This window comes from Oryx dammah, unplaced genomic scaffold (assembly GCF_014754425.2).
Source record: "Oryx dammah isolate SB20612 unplaced genomic scaffold, SCBI_Odam_1.1 HiC_scaffold_19, whole genome shotgun sequence".
In the NCBI taxonomy this organism is placed as follows: Eukaryota; Metazoa; Chordata; class Mammalia; order Artiodactyla; family Bovidae; genus Oryx; species Oryx dammah.
In genome coordinates this window covers 55145941-55166564 of record NW_024070203.1, presented here as the reverse complement: position 1 = coordinate 55166564, position 20624 = coordinate 55145941, and the positions used below count along the sequence as shown (strand labels likewise).

The 20624-nt window shown below is 40.7% G+C and overlaps 1 protein-coding gene across 1 annotated transcript in view; it reads left to right on the top strand.

Moving 5' to 3' along the window:
• The first annotated feature begins 1382 nt into the window (after positions 1-1382).
• The window catches only part of LOC120878993 (28S ribosomal protein S28, mitochondrial), a 104425-nt gene continuing 85183 nt past the window's right edge, over positions 1383-20624 (top strand). Inside the window, exons 1-2 of the mRNA XM_040261998.1 lie at positions 1383-1652; positions 15740-15921. Coding sequence (XP_040117932.1) covers positions 1437-1652; positions 15740-15921 — 398 coding nt within the window. The 5' untranslated portion in view covers positions 1383-1436. The remainder of the gene's footprint in view (positions 1653-15739; positions 15922-20624) is intronic.

Below are 20624 nucleotides of genomic sequence, written 5' to 3'. Positions count from 1 at the left end.
CATAAAGTCAGACTCGACTAAGCGACTGAACAACAAAGGTTAGTCCACTTCTTGTGTTCTTTCTACTCTCTACACAATTGAGGAGAATATCAGTTTTAAAATCCATAGTCAAAAGCATCATTGGGAATTCGCTGGTGGGTCCACTAGCTGTGATTCTGAGCTTTCACTGTCCAGTTCAGGGTTCAGTCCCTGGTCAGGGAACTAAGCTCCCTACAAGATGCCTGGCCTGGCCAAAAACAAAAGTCTCATAGTCAAAAGCAGTATTATAGGGTCTGGGGTCATACATAAAAATTCCTCCCCTCAGAGTACTTGCAAATGCGATGGAACAGTGCTTGCTCACGTAAATAATTGTGTATTATTATAAAAATGCTGGGTAGAAGGATGGATAGCTTAACTCATTAACACAACTATGGTGTTCAGTTCAGTTTTGAAGAAGGTAGGCAAATTCTGGCAATTAACATGGCGCCGGAAGGGAGAAAATCATAAGTGAGTGTGGGTCCTCTGGGTGGTGCATATTTAGGCATTAGGAACTTACTCCCTAAGAGAAGGGATTGCAGCCGAAGGTGACCCAAAACGTCTCAAATTAGTATTTTTGTAACGTGGCTGGGCTGACCACAGAATAGGCAAAGAAGGACACACTTGGAACCCCAAATGTTTAAGCCCTACCATGTGCTCGCTGTCAGGGATTCAACAGCACAATTCCTGCCGTCATCAGTTCAGTTCAGTCGCTCAGTCGTGTCCGACTCTTTCCGACCCCATGAAGCGCAGCACGCCAGGCCTCCTTGTCCATCACCAACTCCCGGAGTTCACTTAGACTCGCGTCCGTTGAGTCAGTGATGCCATCCAGCCATATCATCCTTTGTCGTCCCCTTCTCCTCCTGCCTCCAATCCCTCCCAGCATCAGAGTCTTTTCCAATAGAGTTCATAAATTCAGAGCACACGCTAAGCACAATTATTGTAAGTAAACTACATGGCATATTAATAAGTGTTAAGTGGCGAGGGTCCGATAGTATTTGGAGTTCCTATTCTGCATAAAATAGCCAAGGAGAACCTCGCAGTTGAGCAAAGTCCTGAAGAGCGGTGGGGGTAAGAACCTTCGGACATTCTGGGGAAGGACGCGGGAGGCGGGGGCAGCAAGTGTCGCATTACCAGAGTTTACAGCAGCACAAGGCCCAAGGGGTACCTGGGAGGGCGAAATTGCTGCGAGTCAGAACGCTTTGCAGGCAAAACTTAGCGGGCCGCTGCTAGCAGGGGCTAGCTGCTAGCCATCAAAGAGTTTGTCCACCAACTCGAAGCTCTCTCGACCCACGCTTGGCCCCACCACCGACCAGACCACGCCCACCGCCCACGGCTCTGCAATGGGCGGCCCTTCATTGCTCCGCCCCGCGACCTGCGCGCTTGCGGAGAAGCCAAGGGTCAGAGGTCGTGGATCCGTCATGGCGGCGCTGTGTCGGACCCGTGCCGTGACTGTCGAGAGTCATTTTCTGCGAGTGTTTCTCTTCTCTCGAGCCTGTCGAGGAGCAGGCACTGAGAGTGGCTCCGGAAGCGAGAGTTCTGATTCCACGGAGCCTAGGCCGCGCTCAGGCGGCTTCGCGAGCGCTTTGGAACGGCTCTCGGAGCTGCAGCGGAAGGCGGAGCTCGGCCTGGCGAAGGTGAGTCGCGAGAACTAAGCCAGGCACTCGTTGGCGGGCGGGGCCGGAGTTGGGGGCGGAGCCCGGAGGCGGGGTTGGAGGCGGAGTCAGGATGGAGCCGGGGGCAGGGCGGAGCTTGACGTCGTTGGGCTCGACTAAGTTGGGTGAGACCGAGAGGCGGGGCCGGGGGCGGGGCCCAGCGTAGGAAGTAAAGTCTGGGCTGGTCACTTGGAACAGTGCGGTCGTAGTTTTCTTCGGTTTGTTGTACTTCTGTATGGTATCTACATGTTGGGCCTGCGTTGTCCACACACCTTTGCACGCGTCTTCTGAATTGAGTGCTAGAAGGGAAACAAGCAGCGAGAGCTGCCGGCGGCACGTCTAGGGCGACTCCTGGGACTCCGAGTGGGACTCACGTTGGAAGAGGCTGGGCTCTCGGCTTCTCTTGTGCACAGTAGCTGCAGCGTGGAGCTTAGTGTCTGGTGTCCCAGGCTCTTCAGAAATATTTCTTAATTCGGTGGATAGGTAAATGACAGAATTAGTGTCACTACGAAGTTGAGCAAGTAATTTAACCTATCAGTGCTTCACTTTTTCTGTAAATGACCTTAAAAAAAATCCATCTGCCCCAGGCAATAATTCTGTAAAATACGATAGAATTATTAGATAGGTGAAATGGAAGAAAAGGCAGAAATACAAATTAGATTTTTTTGAGCTAGCGAGCTAGCAGACATGAAGTTGGCAGTATTAAACTGTATAAAAATAAACTTCCAATTTCTGTACTTAGCCCCTTAGGAACTAGTCCCAAACAGTTCACAGACGGGTAGTGTCCTGGGCTACAGAAAACTGCAGTGCTTGGCTCTTAGTGGGCAGTCCGTGTTTGCCAGATGCATGAATGAAGGAATAGAACGCCCAGTGCACATTTGAACTTCAAGACAGACTGGGCAGTCTTGAATTGGAGATTTCTGTGTGACTGCTCACAAACAGTTGAACAAGTGAGGATAGCACAGGCTTGAGCACGTTAATAAAACGTGCTAGTCCAGAATAATCAGGAGAAGGCAATGGCACCCTACTCCAATACTCTTGCCTGGAAAATCCCATGGACGGAGGAGCCTGGTGGGCTGCAGTCCATGGAGTCGCTAAGAGTCGGACACGACTGAGCGACTTCACTTTCACACATTGGAGAAGGAAATGACAACCCACTCCAGTGTTCTTGCCTGGAGAATCCCAGAGATGCAGGAGCTTGGTGGGCTGCCGTCTATGGGGTGGCAAAGAGTCGGGCACGACTGAAGTGACTTAGCAGCAACAGTCCAGAATAATAACAGAGTAAGAACAATTGCCAGAGTAATAAGAAAACAGAACATACCACGTTAGTTTTATTTTAGTGTCGGACACGACTGAAGCGACTTAGCAGCAGCAGCAGCAGCAGCAGTGTTTATTGGAGGTATTCAGTATTTTTCTGACATATTTATTGATGAGGACTATGAGTAATTGATAGGCATTGGTGTAAAGATTCAATTTTGTGAAAAATCTTTCATTTCGCTCTTCAAAGTTTCTGGAACCATTCAATTGCAGAGTATCCTGACATTACAAGATGAATAAAGTTTGTCTTTATTGTGTGATCAGGATTTTTGAAAAAAATTGTAAAGTATAAATAAAAGTGATGTTGTGAAAGGAGAATATAAATAGCACTGAAGGTTACTAACTGCAATAAAAGCCTCCTTTCCCTCATTTTCTCAAAGCTGGAAGGTACCAACCTAGATAGTATATTCAAAAGCAGAGACATTACTTTGCAGACTAAGGTCCGCCTAGTCAAGGCTATGGTTTTTCCTGTGGTCATGTATGGATGTGAGAGTTGGACTGTGAAGAAGGCTGAGCGCCGAAGAATTGATGTGTTTGAACTGTGGTGTTGGAGAAGACTCTTGAGAGTCCCTTGGACTGCAAGGAGATCCAACCAGTCCATTCTGAAGGAGATCAACCCTGGGATTTCTTTGGAAGGAATGATGCTGAAGCTGAAACTCCAGTACTTTGGCCAGCTCATGCGAAGAGTTGACTCATTGGAAAAGACTCTGATGCTGGGAGAGATTGGGGGCAGGAGGAGAAGGGGATGACAGAGGATGAGATGGCTGGATGGCATCACTGAGTCGATGGATGTGAGTCTGAGTGAACTCCAGGAGATGGTGATGGACAGGGAGGCCTGGCGTGCTGCGATTCATGGGGTCGCAAAGAGTCAGACACAACTGAGCGACTGAACTGAACTGAACTGATACTACTAGAGATTTTATGTATGCATATATAAGTTAATTATATATACAGATATACTTAAAAACATACAGGTTTTTGAACTACATCATTAATGTTTAAGAATGAAGGCTCTGGATTCAGATGGCCTTGCTTTGAATTATGATTCTTCTATCATTTACTGCCTGTGTTTCCTTTGAAAGTTATGTAATATCCATGTATCTTCTTTTCCTTTTTTTAATAATAGGAAACTCTTATCATGGGATTATTATGAGATTAAATGAATTCATTATTTAAACAGTACAGGGACATGGTAATGAGCACTCAGTATATTTTCATTGCTGCTGCTGAAAATTGCTCTTCTCACTTAAGTATAACTTTGAATATTTTTCCTTATCATCATATATGTGTAGTGTAGTGTGCTTACCCTTGTCCCTATCCGACAACGGATTGGATCCTCTGTGATACCCAAATCTTGGATACTCAAGTCCTTTATATAAATGGTACTGTTAGCCACATCTGCAAATACAGGAGGCTATCTGTATACCTCAATGAAAAAATATGTTTGGCATTCCATGTTTTGACGTAGCATTATTTATCTAACCAGACCTTCACTAGTGAGCTTCTAGGCTGTTTTTTTTTTCCTCCCCTTAATACAGACAGTGCTACAGTGAGCGTTTACATTTTTTCTGCATATTTATATAGGGCGGAATGCGGGAGAACGAAGTTCGATCCCTGGGTTGGGAAGATCCCCTGGAAAAGGAAATGGCAACCCACTCCAGTACTCTTGCCTGGAGAATCCCATGGAGGGAGGAGCCTGGTAGGCTACAGTCCATGGGGTCGAAAATAGTCGGACACGGCTGAGCGACTTCACTTTCACTTTCCCCAGTGATTCAGTGGTAAAGAATCTGCCTGCCAATACAGGAGACGGGGGCTCAATTCATGGGTGGGAAAGATCCCCTGGAGAAGGAAATGGCAACCCACTCCATTAGTCCTATCTGGGAAATCCCATGGGGCTACAGTCCTTGGAATTGCAAAAGAAGTGGCTCAGAGGTAAAGAATCCACCTGCCAATGCAGAAGATGCCGGAGACGCCAGTTCAGTCCCTTAGTCAGGAAGATCCCCTAGAGTAGAAAATGGCAACTTGCTTCAGTATTCTTGCCTAGAAAATTCCATGAACAGAGGAACCTGGTGGGCTACAGTCCATGGGGTTGCAAAGAGTCAGACACAACTGAGCCCACCCTTATCCGTATATATGGGATATATACTGACTAAAAGTATGCACACGCAGTTTGAGTTTTGATAGATACAGACTGCACCACACTCCCACTTACAGTGTGTGACAGTGCCTGTTTCCTCACCCACTTATACATGTGGGGTATTATGTAGATTTTCTTGGTATTGGGCAGCCAAAATACAGAAATTGAGAACTGGGTTGTTATCCCTCACTTCTGATACTAGTTTGTAATTTTTATTGAAATAATTGCATGTTCACAGTTTTTGACTTAATATTAAGTAAATTCTATGAATTTGAACTGATAAAATGCACTTATACCACCAAAATACTATGCTTATTGTTATATATATTGGGTTCTATATAAGATTTAATTTGTAACATGGTTTCTGCTTTAAAGAAAGCTTTTGGAGTGTAGACATTTTGCTGTTCCCTAAACAAAGCATGATATCTTTTACCTTTGCTCTTCCCCCTAAAATTAGCTTCCCTACCTACAAATTCCATAGTAAAAATCATCTCTTGTTTTAGGCCTTTATCATCTCACCAACCAGATGAAACTTATATTGAAAGTCCAGGGGCTTTGATTAAAATGTCCGTGTGTGTGCACGCTTAGTTGCTCAGTCATGTCTGACTCTTTGCGACCCATTGAACTGTAGTCCTCCAGACTCCTTTTTCCATGGATTCTCCAGACAAGAATACTGGAATGGGTTACCATGCCGTCCCCCAAGGAATCTTCCCAACCCAGGAATCGAGCCTGCATCTCCTGTGTCTTCTGTATTGCAGCCGGATTCTTTACTCACTGAGCCATCGGGGAAGCATACATATATATATATATATACACACACACACACACACACACATACACACACATATATGTACATACACACACACATATATATACATATATATATGTGTATATATATATACACACACACACACACATATATATATATATATATATGAATGAATGAAAGTCAACCTTGTACCCATTGGTTAAATTCTTATCTTTAAAATGTAGACACATATCTATATATGCACCTCAGAAATACGAAATATTCAGTAAGAACCAAGCAAGTTATACTTAAAAGGAACTTTCCCCTGCAGGCAGGAATTTAATCAAGGACAGTTCATGTGAATTGCCTATTTCAGCGATCTCAAGGGATCTCAAGTTTCAATGATCTGAAAGTCCATTTATTTGTCCATGCTCACTTACTCATTTCTCTTTTCCTTCGTTCATTATTTTAAGATTGGCTTATTCATGTGTCTCTGTAAAGTGTTTTGTTTATTTTTTGTAGGGTGGAGACCAAGTCCTTTTCATTTTGTAACCAACATAACACACACTTACGTATAGAGGACCTGGTAAATATTTGCTAAATATTACATGTTTAAAGTCAAATGCCTTTTTCCTTTTAAAAATATTTTAAAACCTTCAAGCCTCTTATGGCACTTAGTAGTAGTTTAGTTGCCAAGTCATGTCCGACTCTTGCAACCCCATGGACTGTAGCCCGCCAGGCTCCTCTGTCCATGGGATTCTCCAGGCAAGAATACTGGAGGCAGTTGCCATTTCCTCTAGAGAACAGAGATTTGTAGAACCTGTTAAGCCGATTGGGAGCTGTGGTGTAGTGAAAAACCCATCTTATAGCCACCAGGTGGCAACAGTTGAGCAACAAACGGGTTTTCTGCTTTATGAATGTTACTGTTTCTTAACAGTAGAGGGTGGCATGTTACTTTACAGCACATTGAGAAAATGGGTTGCAAGAGTTTTTAAGGCCGCACAGAACATTTTATTGTTTTAGGATGGTGAGTAACTATTTTAGCTGATTTATGTAGAATACTGATGTTATAATACACTTTATAGTTTCATTTTAGCAATATATTAGATAGATTTTATGTAAATATTTTTAAATTTTTCATGAATATTTCTTATTGGTATTTTTTATTTCAAAATGTTGGAGTATTCCAACCGAATATTTAAATCAGATATTTTGTCTTTTCAGAATACTGAAAAATCCAAAAATAGTTTATTTGAAGGATCAGTTTCAGTTGTCTTATTTTTAATATAAATCTTCTAAAATTCATATACTGGCAATACTCATACAGCTTTATTTACCCCTTTGTTTTCTCACTAGTTTTATATTGACAACTTAAAAAATTACACCAATGTTTTAAAAACTAACATGTAAAAGAATGATGCAAAACATTTCTGGTTTTAACCATAGTATTCCCTGATTTTTACATTATAGAATTCTAGGAGAATTATCTCCAAGTTAGTAATAAAAGCCTTCTGAAATATTTAGTTTCATGGTAGAGAATAACATTTTCAAAACAGGTTTAGAGGAAATGACCAGTTAATATAATAACAATGAAAGAGTGTATTGAGGTAGATGTAAATCTCTAAGGAAAGTAGGTTTTTATCAATAGCTGTAATATGCATATTGATATAAATAGTACTATACATTGCCTAAAAGAAAAGATGAATATATTCTGTATGTATTCTGCGTCTTGGGTGGTAATATGCTCTGATCATATACAATCAGACTCCTGTGATTTCAGCATTAGCTTTCACTTATGTCTCTTTCCTAATTCTTATTTTTACTTAGACATCTCACTTTCTTCTTTTAATATGTTTCGATTTTCCTTTATTTTGTTTTTACTTTTAAAGGTTTTATTAAGATTTTTCTTGTGATTAATTTTTCTAGTGTGATTATGATGCTTAAGTTTGTTTTTATCTGTTGACATTAAATAACAGGAAATAAAGCAATAACATTTGAGTGAAGCCTGGTTAGTAGGGATTTAGGAATAAAATTAAACAGTGATTATCCCATTTGTCTTTTCCCTCTCTTTGTAAACTTGGGGCACTCTACTGTTGTCAGCTGGCAAACATGGAATGATAGACTCCCAGTCCAGGAGTCAGTGACTCAAGTCCTCTGGCCTCTGACCAGCTACTCAGGTTGAGATGGTCAGATCCTCCCAAAGGAGATAAATGCACACTGGAGCAGAGGGTGTTTATCCCAGAGAAATGAAAACTTATGTTCATATAAAAACTTACACAGAAGTGGCCATAGGAGCTTTATTTATTTATTATAGCCAAAAACTGGAAACAGCCCAGATGTCCTTCACCTGGTCAATGATTAAACATAATGTGGTATATCTGTCTTGTGGAATATGACAGTAAAGAGGAACCAGTGACTGATACATACAGCAACTTGAATGGCTCTCAAGTGAGTTATGCTTTGTGAAAAAAGCCAATCCCAAAGAGTTACATACTTTGTGATTCTGTTTCTATGACATTATTGAAATAGTGTAGTTACTGAGATGGGGAACAAATATATAGTTGCTAAGAGTTAGGATAGGGCAGAAGGGAGGTAAGGAGTAGAAGGACAACACAAGGGATCGTTGTGGTGATGGAACGTCCTGTGACTTAACTGTGGTGGTGCATACATGAACCTTCACATCTGATAAAAGTGTATAGAACTAAATATACACACAAATGTTTACATCTGAAACTGGTGAAATCTGAATACTACTGATGGATTAAATCAATGTCACTTTCCTGGTTGTAATATTATACTGTGATTTACAAGATGTTACCATTGGGAGAACTGATAAACATTGCAGGAGCTCTCTATGAGTTATTTCTTGCAATTGCATGTGAATTTACAATGGTCTCAAAATAGAAAATTTAATTTAAATAGAAATTTCACTAGTCTGCCAGATCCAGCACTAGTCAGCCCAGTGAAGTCCATAAGTGTGACCCCATTCTCCCACATAATTAATGATTTTTTTGGTTTAGAAACAATGCTATTTGGAATACCATGACAATGAACATGAGAATCTGAAGTTCATGAATGGTGGTTTTGGTAGAAGCTTTGTGGGCAGGGAAGGCAAATCCATATTCAGAATAAACGTCCATTCCAGTGATTTGTCCTTTCCATTTCAAATAGTCCTATGTCACCAATTTGCCACCAGGTGAGGTGGCTGGCTGATGCTCCCAGGGAATCATACTGTCTCGGAAGCTTAGTAGTGGTTTCTGCCATGGTAGATTGGTCATTTAGCAGTGACTGTAGCCAGATCACTACTCACAGAGTGAGTGGAAGTCAGTATTCCTGAATCTATGTATAAGTTCCATACCACAGAAATTCAGGGGCCTAGCAGCTGGTAAAATTTCTAGTTGGCCAGTGGTCTGGGCCATGTTGAGATACTCTTCCTACCCCCAAGACAGAAGCACATCCCTGTTGTCATGGCAGGTTTGTTCTTGAACCCACTGGGGAGGTAGGCAAGAGTGTCAGGGAGAGAGGTTGACTGACTCCATATGACTAGCTGTCTTGTCCCTTGATTATTAAGATTCTTCTCTGCTGAAGAAATTATTCACATGTGACTCATTTATTTTTTTCACTGTGTGCCTGTTTGAGAGAGATCTGTCTTCCTATCTCTTTCCCAGACCTTCTTGTCACATATTTCCCAATCCTGTTTCTGCTAAATCTCTGACCATCCAGCACAATCATTAGTCACTTGACACAAATCATTTTTGGTCCTCACTTTAATCCATCTGTCTTTGCAGAGAGATAATCATTCAAGTGCCCTGCTCAGAGCCCTCTACTGCTGTCATTTAGGGCTACTCTAGTTCTGCATACGCTACTCATAGAAACCTCAGAATACTCATTGTCCATCTCTGTACTGCAAGCATCACGTCTGCCAGGTTATAAAACTCAAGTAGTGGAAGAGCTTGCCTGATGACCTACACCTTTTGCAGAGTCTTATCTTGTTCTGGGCCCCACTCAAAACTGGCAGCTTTTTAGGTTACTTGTTAAAAGAATTGAAGAAACATGTCCATATGAAGTATTTGTTGCCTGCAAAAGTCAAAGAGACCCATTAAGCACTGAGCTGCTTTGTGGTAAGAAAGGATATCTCAACATAGCCCAGACCTTTGGCCCCCTGGGAATTTCAACCAAGGCCCAGCATTTTTGCGAGATTCATTTCCCACCCTCTGGCATAGAGATGTCTTACCATGTGTTGAGAGTAGTTGCAGTTTCCTGCTTCCAGGTCAAGTCAGCATGTGTAATGGAGTAGCATACTGTCCTGTGGAATGGAGTGGCCTTCAGAGTCTATGTAAACTAGACTGCAGCATAGAGCTAGAGAGTTAATGTAACCTGGAGGTATATCATCTTTACTAACAGGTCTAGAAAAAGAAAGCATTTGTTAGATAATTATTGTATGCCAGGTGCTGAGGGATATTTTTTTTAATTGACTCCAGCCATGAAATCACATCTGGAATAACAGCTGCAATTGGAGTTACCCCTTGGTTAAGTTTATGACAATAAATTGTCCCTCTGGAAGACCTGTCTGTTTTCTGCAGGGCCTCGTAGGCAAGTTGAATGTGCATGTGGTAGGAGCCACCACCCTGCATCTTCCAGGTCCTTGACAGAGGTGATGACTGCTGCAGTGCCCTAGGAAGGTGGTATTTTGCCTTTGACTTACTTCTTTGGTAGGTAGCGAACGTTCTCACTTGGCCATTCCTACTCTAATAGTCTTCACTCCACAGATCAAGGAACCAGTGTGGAGATCCTGCCAGTGGCTGACTATACATGTTCCAGTTGTGCATTCTAGGGAGAATAACCATAACGCAGGTTGATGAGACAGATCTGAGCTAAAACTCCATTTATCACACAATCTCCATAAGCCTTTGTTCTGACTGGCACTGAATTTGTTCTTGAAGAGTTAGTGTCAGTTCAGATTATCTCTGAAAAGTCTGCTAATTTCTCCTCCCTCAGTTCTGGTAAATAGCCACAGACCCCTTTGGGAAAGCTGGAGGGAAGATTGGTGGTCCAGATTTTGAGTTTGGTAACAGCATCCTTCTGCAAGGGGACACGACCTTCTCTTCATTCGAAAAGCTTGATGTCTGGGAATTGGTTCAAGGGAGTTGGTTGAGGAGCCGTGAGTTTCATATGTGGTGATTCAAATCAGACTTTTGTTCTCTAGAATTAGAGTTTTCCCATCTATTTTATTTCTAAGGACACCATAACCAATCAGCCAGTACCAGAAAACTCTACAGGTTGTTGTACAATTGAAAACTCTAAATGTTGTTAGGCTCTGCAGCATTATGATAACCATGCCCATCATGTTGTTGGCTAAGAAGCGCTGACCTGACTCCTGCCACTAAAGGATCTCATTATTTCCCATTGAGTTCAGGGAGCTCTTGTTGGCAGCAGTTCTCACGGTCAGTCCTGGCCTACAGAGAACAGCTACCACACGGCTCTCAGACATGCTGGTACTCCCTTCTCAAAGGTGTTTCTCTTAGTCTTGGTAAAGTACGTATCTTATAGATCCTCCTGGGGCCATAATAAGAGGTGGTGAACACATCATAAATAATAAATCCATCCTAACGTTATATTCTCTTCTAGCCTTTGAATACTTTTCTCAGTGGTATACTAAGGAAGTTCTGATATTTCAACTTCATCTAGTGTAGTCTTTCATTGGGTCCAGGTTTCATTAAGTCCACCAAGCAAGCTATTAAAAGCCTCTCCCAGCCACTTAAGCTAATGTATTGTATCTGAATCTCTGCCTGTGCATGAGTGCTAAGTTGCTTCAGTTGTGTCCAACTCTTTGCAACCTCTTGAACTGTAGCCTGTCAGGTTCCTCTGTCTGTGGGGTTCTCTAAGCAAGAATACTGGAGTGGGTTGCCATGCCCTCCTCCAGGGGATCTTTCCAACCCAGGGATCGAACCTGGGTCTCCTGCATTGCAGGCAGATTCTTTTAATATCTGAGCCACCCAGGAAGCCCCAGTGATGACTGGGTCTATAATGAATTGATTAATTTTTTTTAAGCTACATTTTAGGGGGTGTTGGTCCTACCAGAGGCATATTTTGAGAGCTTTACATGTGGCTATTTATTTATTTAATCCTCATAACAGCCCTGTGAAATAGGCATAATTATTAACCCCCTTTTATATGTGAGTAAACAGTAGCACAGAGAGTCTAAGTGCATTGCCCCAACCGCAGAGCAGGTGAATGGACCATCAGGACTTGAGCCACACAGTCCAACCTCAGAGCCTTGAGGAGCCTGTGCTCCTACTCCAGCCCTTACCAACTGCTCATGCCTTGCCAGACAGCTGTCATTTTGATTCTTTTCTTTCCTGATGGACTGAGTTACCTATTGCTGCATAATCAGCCCTCCAGACTTATTTCTCTAGACCATTTAATTATTATGTTTTTGAGAGAAGAGAAAAAATATATTGTATTTATTTTGCCAGGACAATAAACATCTTATTTTTATTTCTAGGTGTGGTACACTTGGCCTTTCTGTCAAATGTTCTGTGCTGGACAGAAAATTGCCTTCTGTGACTATATTCTTTTAATTATTCCACTTGTTTTCAGCCTCGCTTCTCATTCCAGCTTTCTATAATTCCTGGCATGATGGAGTCCTGTGCCTTTATGGAATTCTTCAGAATAGATTGACTTATTTTCATAGCTTCTTCCTTCTGTGTATTTTTAGCTGCAGTTTCCTTCACTCTCTTTCACTAGTTATCATCCTTTTGCATACTTTGGTCCACTAGAAAGTTGTTTAAATTTCTTGCATACTTTTTGTCTCCATTCTGTTCTCTTTAATATTGGCAGTTTGTAATTTTTTTGTTCATTCTTTTACCATCATTGGGCTTCCCTAGGAGCTCAGCTGGTAAAGAATCTGCCTGCAATGCAGGAGACCCTGGTTCAATTCTTGGGTTGAGAAGATCCACTAGAGAAGGGATAGGCTACCCATTCCATTATTCTTGGCCTTCTCTGGGGGCTCAGCAGGTGAAGAATGTGCCTGCAATGCAGGAGACCCGGGTTTCATCCCTGGGTTGGGAAGATCCCCTGGAGAAGAGAACGGCTACCCACTCCAGTATTCTGGCCTGGAGAAGCCTTGGGGTCGCAAAGAGTCAGACACAACTGAGTGACTGTCACTTTCTTTACCATCACTGAATGGAATTTCAGAGGGAGGGAGAGAAACATGTTAAGGATCAACTGTGCCATCTTGAACCACTACTCCATTAATTTTACTAAAAGAACTTTGTTATGAGCATAGCATTTATTGGTTAGGTTGAAGAAACTGAAGTTGTTGCAGCACAGTTAATAGAAGAAAGTCATTTTTATATTACCTGTCAGAGAAGACACATGTAAAGATGTTTTTCTTGTTAACTAATACGAAGTAAACTACATATACCATTTCATTATTTTTGTTACTGTTTGTGTTAAAAGAGGGAGCTGGGTAGGATTTGTCTTCCCCTTTCAACAGTTTATTACTTTATAAAACCATTTTAATATTGTAGAATATTTAAGAATTCCTACTCCTAAACTTGATAGGTATCCAACCTTTTCATTAACAAGTGAGAAGACAGATCCAGAGAGGTTAAGTGACAGTCAAGATTTTTAGCTATTTAGTGGCTGAGTTACTCATAGAGCCCAGATTTCCTGAATATTTGTTATTCTTCTTTACTGTTTGCTTCCTTTTAAGATTCTTAGTCATGTTTCTACTTTCCATCTTTTGAAGCAACCTGTATTTAAAATCACTTTTCATCCTGTCACATGGCTGTGAGTAGCAGATACGGTATTCATGTGTGAAATGAGGTGCCTGCACTCATTGCTATCCTGTGCTTCCTCTGAATCCAAGCTGTATATTAAATATCTTCATATGCATGATAGTTTTATACATATTAATTTATGCATATGCTTTATAGGCTTCCCAGGTGGCTTGGTGGTAAAGAATCCCCCTGCCATTGCAAGAGACACAGGAGATGAGGGTTCGATCCTTAGGTCGAAAAGATCCCCTGGAGAAGAAAATGGCAACCCGCTGCAGTAGTCTTGCCTGGAAAACTCCATGGACAGAGGAGCCTGGTGGGCTACAGTCTTTTGGGTCACAAAGAATTGGACATGGCTTAATGACCACTCATCAATGCACATATGCTTTATATATTAAAAAATTTTAAGTAATACCTCCACTCCCAAAAAACAGATGAAGAAAAAGAAAGAAGTGGGTTGCCATTTCCTTTTCCAGGGGATCTTCCCTACCCAGAGATTGAACCTATGTCTCCTGCAGTGGCAGGCGAATTCTCTACTAACGAGCCTCAGGGAAGCCCAAAGATGAGTGCTGCTGCTAAGTCGCTTCAGTTGTGTCCGACTCTGTATGACCCCATAGATGGCAGCCCACCAGGCTCCCCTGTCCCGGAGGATTCTCCAGGCAAGAACACTGGAGTGGGTTGCCATTTCCTTCTCCAATGCAGGAAAGTAAAAAGTGAAAGTGAAGTTGCTCAGTCGTGTCCGACTCTTAGCGACCCCATGGACTGCAGCCTACCAGGCTCCTCCATCCATGGGATTTTCCAGGCAAGAGTACTGGAGTGGGGTGCCATTGCCTTCTCTGCCAAAGATGAGTAGAAGGCACACAAATCTGTACTCATGGATTTCTGAAAAAGCATATGTTTGAAAAAAAATTTTCTGTAAGTTAAAATAAAAAGAAATAATCACCCTGTATTATATAGGCAACCCTACTTCAAATAAATTCAGTATGTAAAACAACTTCTAGAAATGAGTAAGACAAAACAGTTAAAGCTATCTTTCCTTAAAAATTTTATTTTAGGAAAAGAAAATTACAGCATTAAAATATAATGTTAAAATTAAAGTCAGGTCATTAAAAAATATTATGTAACAAGAACTGCTAATTCAGACTACTAATTATATGACCCATAATCATTTTTATCTTAATGTTTATTTAAATTTGTATTAAAACTATAGTCACTTTCATTAACCTGTATTCAAAGGTATTTTTTTTGCAGATAGTCATATAGGAATGAGGACTTCCCTGCTGGCTCAGATAGTAAAGAACACCTGCAATGAGGGAGACCTGGGTTCGATCCCAGGGTTGGGAAGATCTCCTGGCGGAGAGCATGACCACCCACTCCAGTATTCTTGCCTGGAGAATTGCATGGACAGAGGAGGCTGGGGAGCTACAGTCCATGGGGTCACAGAGAGTCAGACACGACTGGAGAACTAAGCACAGCATATTGGAATGAAGCCGGTTACCTTCTTGGACACCCTCCGTGCATACTCACCTCCTCACCCCAGGCCTGAGGCTTTGTCTGAGGACACTTCTTACCTGCTCACCTTCCAGATTGTACCCAGGGCCACCACATCGCCACCCAAGCACAGATGCCTGCTTTTCTCTGGCTCTTCAAGGAGGAAAAGAATGAGGAGGAAGCTGAAGAGTGTACCTGACTTTTTAAAGCAAGATTTTATTTCAGTGTTTTTATTATTGCTGCAAAACAAATATACAGCAAATTGACTTTTAAAAACTTCCCCTGTAAGCTATTACTCTGTTTGTATATGTGTTAGTTGCTCAGTTCTGTCCAACTCTTTGCAACCGCTCCAGGCTCCTCTGTCCATGAGATTTCCCAGAATACTGGAGTGGGTTGCCATTCCCTTCTCCAGGGGATCTTCCCAACCCAGTGATCGAACCTTGGTCTCCTGGAATGCAGGCAGATTCTTTACCGTCCGAGTAACCAGAGAAGCCAAGAGGTTGTAGCTGCGTGGGCACGGAAGCTGTTACTGTGCTTACCGTATTATACCTTTGCATTGAATTGCATGCGTATCAATGTCTCTTTTCATATTTAGGGCTCTCCGAAAAATGTGGAATCCTTCGCGTCTATGCTGAGACATTCTCCTCTTACACAGATGGGACCTGCAAAGGATAAAATAGTCATTGGGCGAATCTTTCATATCGTGGAGAACGATCTTTATATAGATTTTGGCGGCAAGTTTCATTGTGTATGTAAAAGACCGGAAGTGGATGGAGAGTAAGTAGAATCATTTCCAGATGCTTTAAGAGTGTGCATAAAAGTTGAGATATCTCAAAAGTATTGTTGGACTTTAAGTGGTGATTTTTTGAAAAGATAGAAAATAGGATTATTTCTCTTCATTATGCTAGTTAGTCCATGTAGGCCAAGTTCACATCATGTGATATTAGTCAAGTTAGGCTAAATTCATGTCTTCTCAAAGCTGAGATCAGTTTTGGGAAAGATTTGAATGTCCATCCTGATAATAAACCATTCCACATCATAAAATTAAAACCATCTTTGGAGTAATACATGCTGTTCAACCCATTGAATGTGTAACTTTTGTGCCTCTTCTTTTTCACAGTCTCCATCTGCCTTTGAAAAGAAACCTCTGATTTCTCTTTCTTTATGTCCTTTTCTCTTATTGTACCAAATTCTGATTCTTTATCATATTTTTTTCTTCCTGTTTTGCATCTGCTCTCTGGATTACCATATTTCCTATTATTTGAACAGAATTCATTCTGTTTATAGTCTTTGTAGATAAAGGTAATTGTGCATATAAATATGCCTATGAAAACCACTAAGGTGGGAGACCTGGGAATAGAATATAAAGAGGGAACAGAGATGCAGAACTAAAACTCTGAGATTGGAAAATGATAGTCAGCAAGATGGAAATGAATTTTTTCCATAAATTTTTAATATATACAAATATAAAGAAACATGTATATCACTGGCATTTGCCAGTTTATAATAAATTTGGCTGAGCAGGTAAAATATTCATAATTCAGCAGACTTATATATAAAATGCATCTTTTTATAAAGCTAATACCTGCTGGTCTGGCTTCACATTAGATCAACTTGTAAGAATAAGGATAGCCATTTCAACTGGGTGGCATCCATGGTGGCACGATGTAAAGCTTATCAGTTGTAGGGAGGAGAAGAAAGGATTTCTTTACATGAAATAATACTTCATTTGCAAATTACTGATATATTTTCTATTAATGAAAAATGATCTGCTGTTGCTCTTGCTAACAGTACCCAAGAGTTTAGAATCTCTTCGGTTTGGCAGGCACTGTTATAAGGGCTCATAAATAAGACAGATTAGCTCTCTGCTTCCATGAAGTTGGGGGAACTTACTCTCTTGGGAGGATGGAGGATAGATAATAAACTAGTGCACAAATCAGTTTTAAAAATTGGCAATTAAATGAGTAAGAAGAGGTAATATGATGACAAGATGTTCAGTGAGTAGACGATAACAGTAATCAGAGAAGATCTTTGACTTTTGTTTCTATTGCTAAATGTTTAAAATGCCACCAGAATGCTTCTTTTTTAAAAAAGTGATAACTGATAAAGATCCCAAATTGTTTTGGTTAACTGAATATTCTAATTAGCTAAATTACAGCCTTTTAATAAGTTCTATAGCTTTTTTTGTTTTAATATTCATTTCTGATTGTTGTTTAAAAGAACAAGTTTTCCATTTTTGTCCCAAGAAGCATGTTGTTGTTCAGTTGCCAAGTCATGTCCGACTCTTTGCGACCCCATGGACTGCACCATGCCAGGCTTCCCTGACCCTCACCATCTCCCAGAGTTTGCCCAGGTTCATATCCATTGAATCGGATAGAGTTATGCAAAAAGGCTTCAGAGGTTGCTCTGGGAGAAAAGGGGGCAGTTAGGTCCTATTTCAGAGCAGCTCTGCTTTCACTGTTTCTATATACTACAGTTCTGGTAATGTCTTGTTTAAGGTGTTGGGGGGAGTGGTGGTGAGTATTTCTATCATACAAAAAAAGTTCAAAAAACACTTTTAAAAGAAAAATTAAGTCTAGAAAGACATTGCATTAATAGTAATATTTAGAATATAAAGTATAGTATTTAGGCATGAAAAATAGTGTGATCTACTTTGAGTTGCAAAGTAGACATATTATAATTACATTTAGAAATTTTGGCACTGTGGTTGGGACCTAACTCTTACAGTACCAGCCTCAAAAGTTTTAATCATTTTGTTTTTTAAACATCAATTTATGACTTGGAATCAGAAGTCAGATTATAGCAAATCAAAATGACCCTAGCATTAACTTTTTTGGCAGTTATCATTGAATTAACTGACTTGTTAAAGTTAATCAAGATTTTCTTCTATAAAACCCATTAACCCATAACAGCACTTCAGTTCAGTTCAGTTCAGTTGCTCAGTCATGTCCGACTTTTTGCGAACCCATGAACTACAGCATGCCAGGCTTCCCTGTCCATCACCAACTGCCAGAGTCCACCCAAACCCATGTCCATTGAGTCGGTGATGCCATCCAACCATCTCATCCTCTGTCGTCCGCTTCTCCTCCTGCCCTCAATCTTTGCCAGCATCAGGGACTTTTCAAATGAGTCAGCTCTTCACATCAGGTGGCCAAAGTATTGGGGTTTCAGCTTCAACATCAGTCCTTCCAATGAACACCCAGGACTGATCTGCTTTAGGATGGTATCAGCACTTAGAATTAGACAATTAGAAACTAATAGTTCTGTACCATAACTGGGCATTTTTGCTTCTTTCAGTTGAGGTATATATTTAGCAAAAGCTAGTTGTGTTTGTTCCCAAACCCATTTATATTATTGCTTAATAATTTATTTGATTATTACATAAATTAATAAAATAGGAGTTTCAAAAGGGTCTTTGTTCTTGTGAAAGCTAATTATAATGTTTTAGAAAGGCACCATAAAGGAATCTTTTAAAAATAAAATTGCTATTGAATTAGTTTAAGTAAACTGTAAAGATGCGGATGAGGGCGGCAGTTCTTTCTGTCCCTGTGTTAGTTTAAAGTGACTGACCCCGGCAATCCCTGACTTTGCAGTATAGATATTGTTTATTTAAGAAGATCAGTGCAGAGCTCCAGTGAGTGGACCTCTCCTCAGTAAGAAGGCCTGGCCCCCTCTCAGAATATTTGCATTAATTGCTAAGTTAATATCTCTACAGTTTATGTGTATACTTGTTTTATGGAGTCCTCCTCACTTTGACCTGCTTTTCCATGAACCAATCTATGAGTCAGGGGACTTCTACTGTGACTTAAAAATATAAAACAATTTTCCCTTTAAACATTTATCTGTTATTAATACAGCACACAGTTTCACAAAATTTGTCCTATTGTGGATTAAGATCATTTCATTTCTGTATCTGATAATCATGATAGCCAGGCTTTTTAAAACATATGTTGGCACCTTATGTACATTGTCTGATTTGTTCCTCACAAGAAGCATAGGCAATAGAAGATATTATCCCCATTTCCCAAATGAAAGTAAGTCTCTGAGCATAAACAAGGTGCTGCAGTCACATAGGTGTAATTAACAAGGCAGAGATTAAAGCCTAGGGTTGTGAGTATCCATCACTCAGGAATGTTCTTTCACTTTGCTGTGCTGCTCTCTAAATCCTACAGCATGTAGCTATTAGTACTAAAGTGTTATAGAAACTTCCTTAAGATAGTCTGACATACGAACTAGCTTTATACCAGGGACCTTAAAAGCAGTATGGTAGTGAATCTCTATAGAGGTCTGTTAAAGACTGGTAGGTAGTCAGTTCTAATATCCTGGGTTATGGTGTCCACGGTACAGTGTGTTTGGGTAGTATTACCACCAATAATGTAATGGCCAGCAGGTCCAGGCTTTGTTTTGGAATGGTTGTGAATCATGATTGTGGTGACTCCTGTAGTCACAGAAACTAGTTAATGTCTGACAATGATAAGTAGCTTAGAGTCAGCATGCCTCTTGTTATTTGGGAGTGACATATTTCAAAAAAGTTTATTTTGCAAAGGGTAGAAAGTTGACTCTTTGTGTATAACACAATTTTTAATTGATTCATTTTATAAAATGTATCATTTGTTTTCTTGAACCTTATTAGACCTAAAGTTGTTTAACTTGTTTGTCTTTGTTTTGATGATCCAAGGTCATAATTATGAACATTAATTTCTGTATTGTATCACAACTTAAATATATAGAATTATTGTTAGTCAGCCATGTAACCCTCCAGTTTTGCAGTTTTTGTGTTTCACCTTTGGGTGTCATGTTTCTTTTTCTATTTGTGTTTGTGTCTGCATTTTTAGCTTTCTTAGACTTCCTAATTTTCTTCTAATATTCTGATGCCTGGGAAATCAGTCATCAAAATTGTGCTTAAAATAAGATAACTAGAGTTTGAGTAAGGACCTCAGAGCCTCTTAAGTAAGTAAAGTGTATGTACTTTAATATGCGAACGTCAATGTGTATCTTGACCACTCCTAAGCTCCCCTGCTTAATTCTCACTGGGTTCTGTGGAGACTTGATGTCACCAGATAACTAACTTCCTGATCAGTGACATGTAACCAGGTCAGGGTCTTGCCCCTGTGTTGACTACGTGTTCACTGAAGCCCTTGATAGGGATGGTCACATATCAGAAAAGTGTTTGTTGCAATCAAGGTACTGAGTGTCCTGGACAGGAGCAGTTGTCATGGTTGAGACTTTAACACCTCTAGTGGGAACAGTAGTGAAAATAGGATGGGATTATTGGATCTCAAATACTACTTGAGATGGTGCCAGTTCTTACAGTGAGTCACTCAGTCAGGTCCAACTCAGTCAGGTCCAACTCTGTGATGCCACGGACTATACAGTCCATGGGATTCTCCAGTCCAGAATACTGGAGTGGGTAGCCTTTCCCTTCTCCAGGGGATCTTCCCAACCCAAGGATCGAACCCAGGTCTCCCTTATTGCAGGCA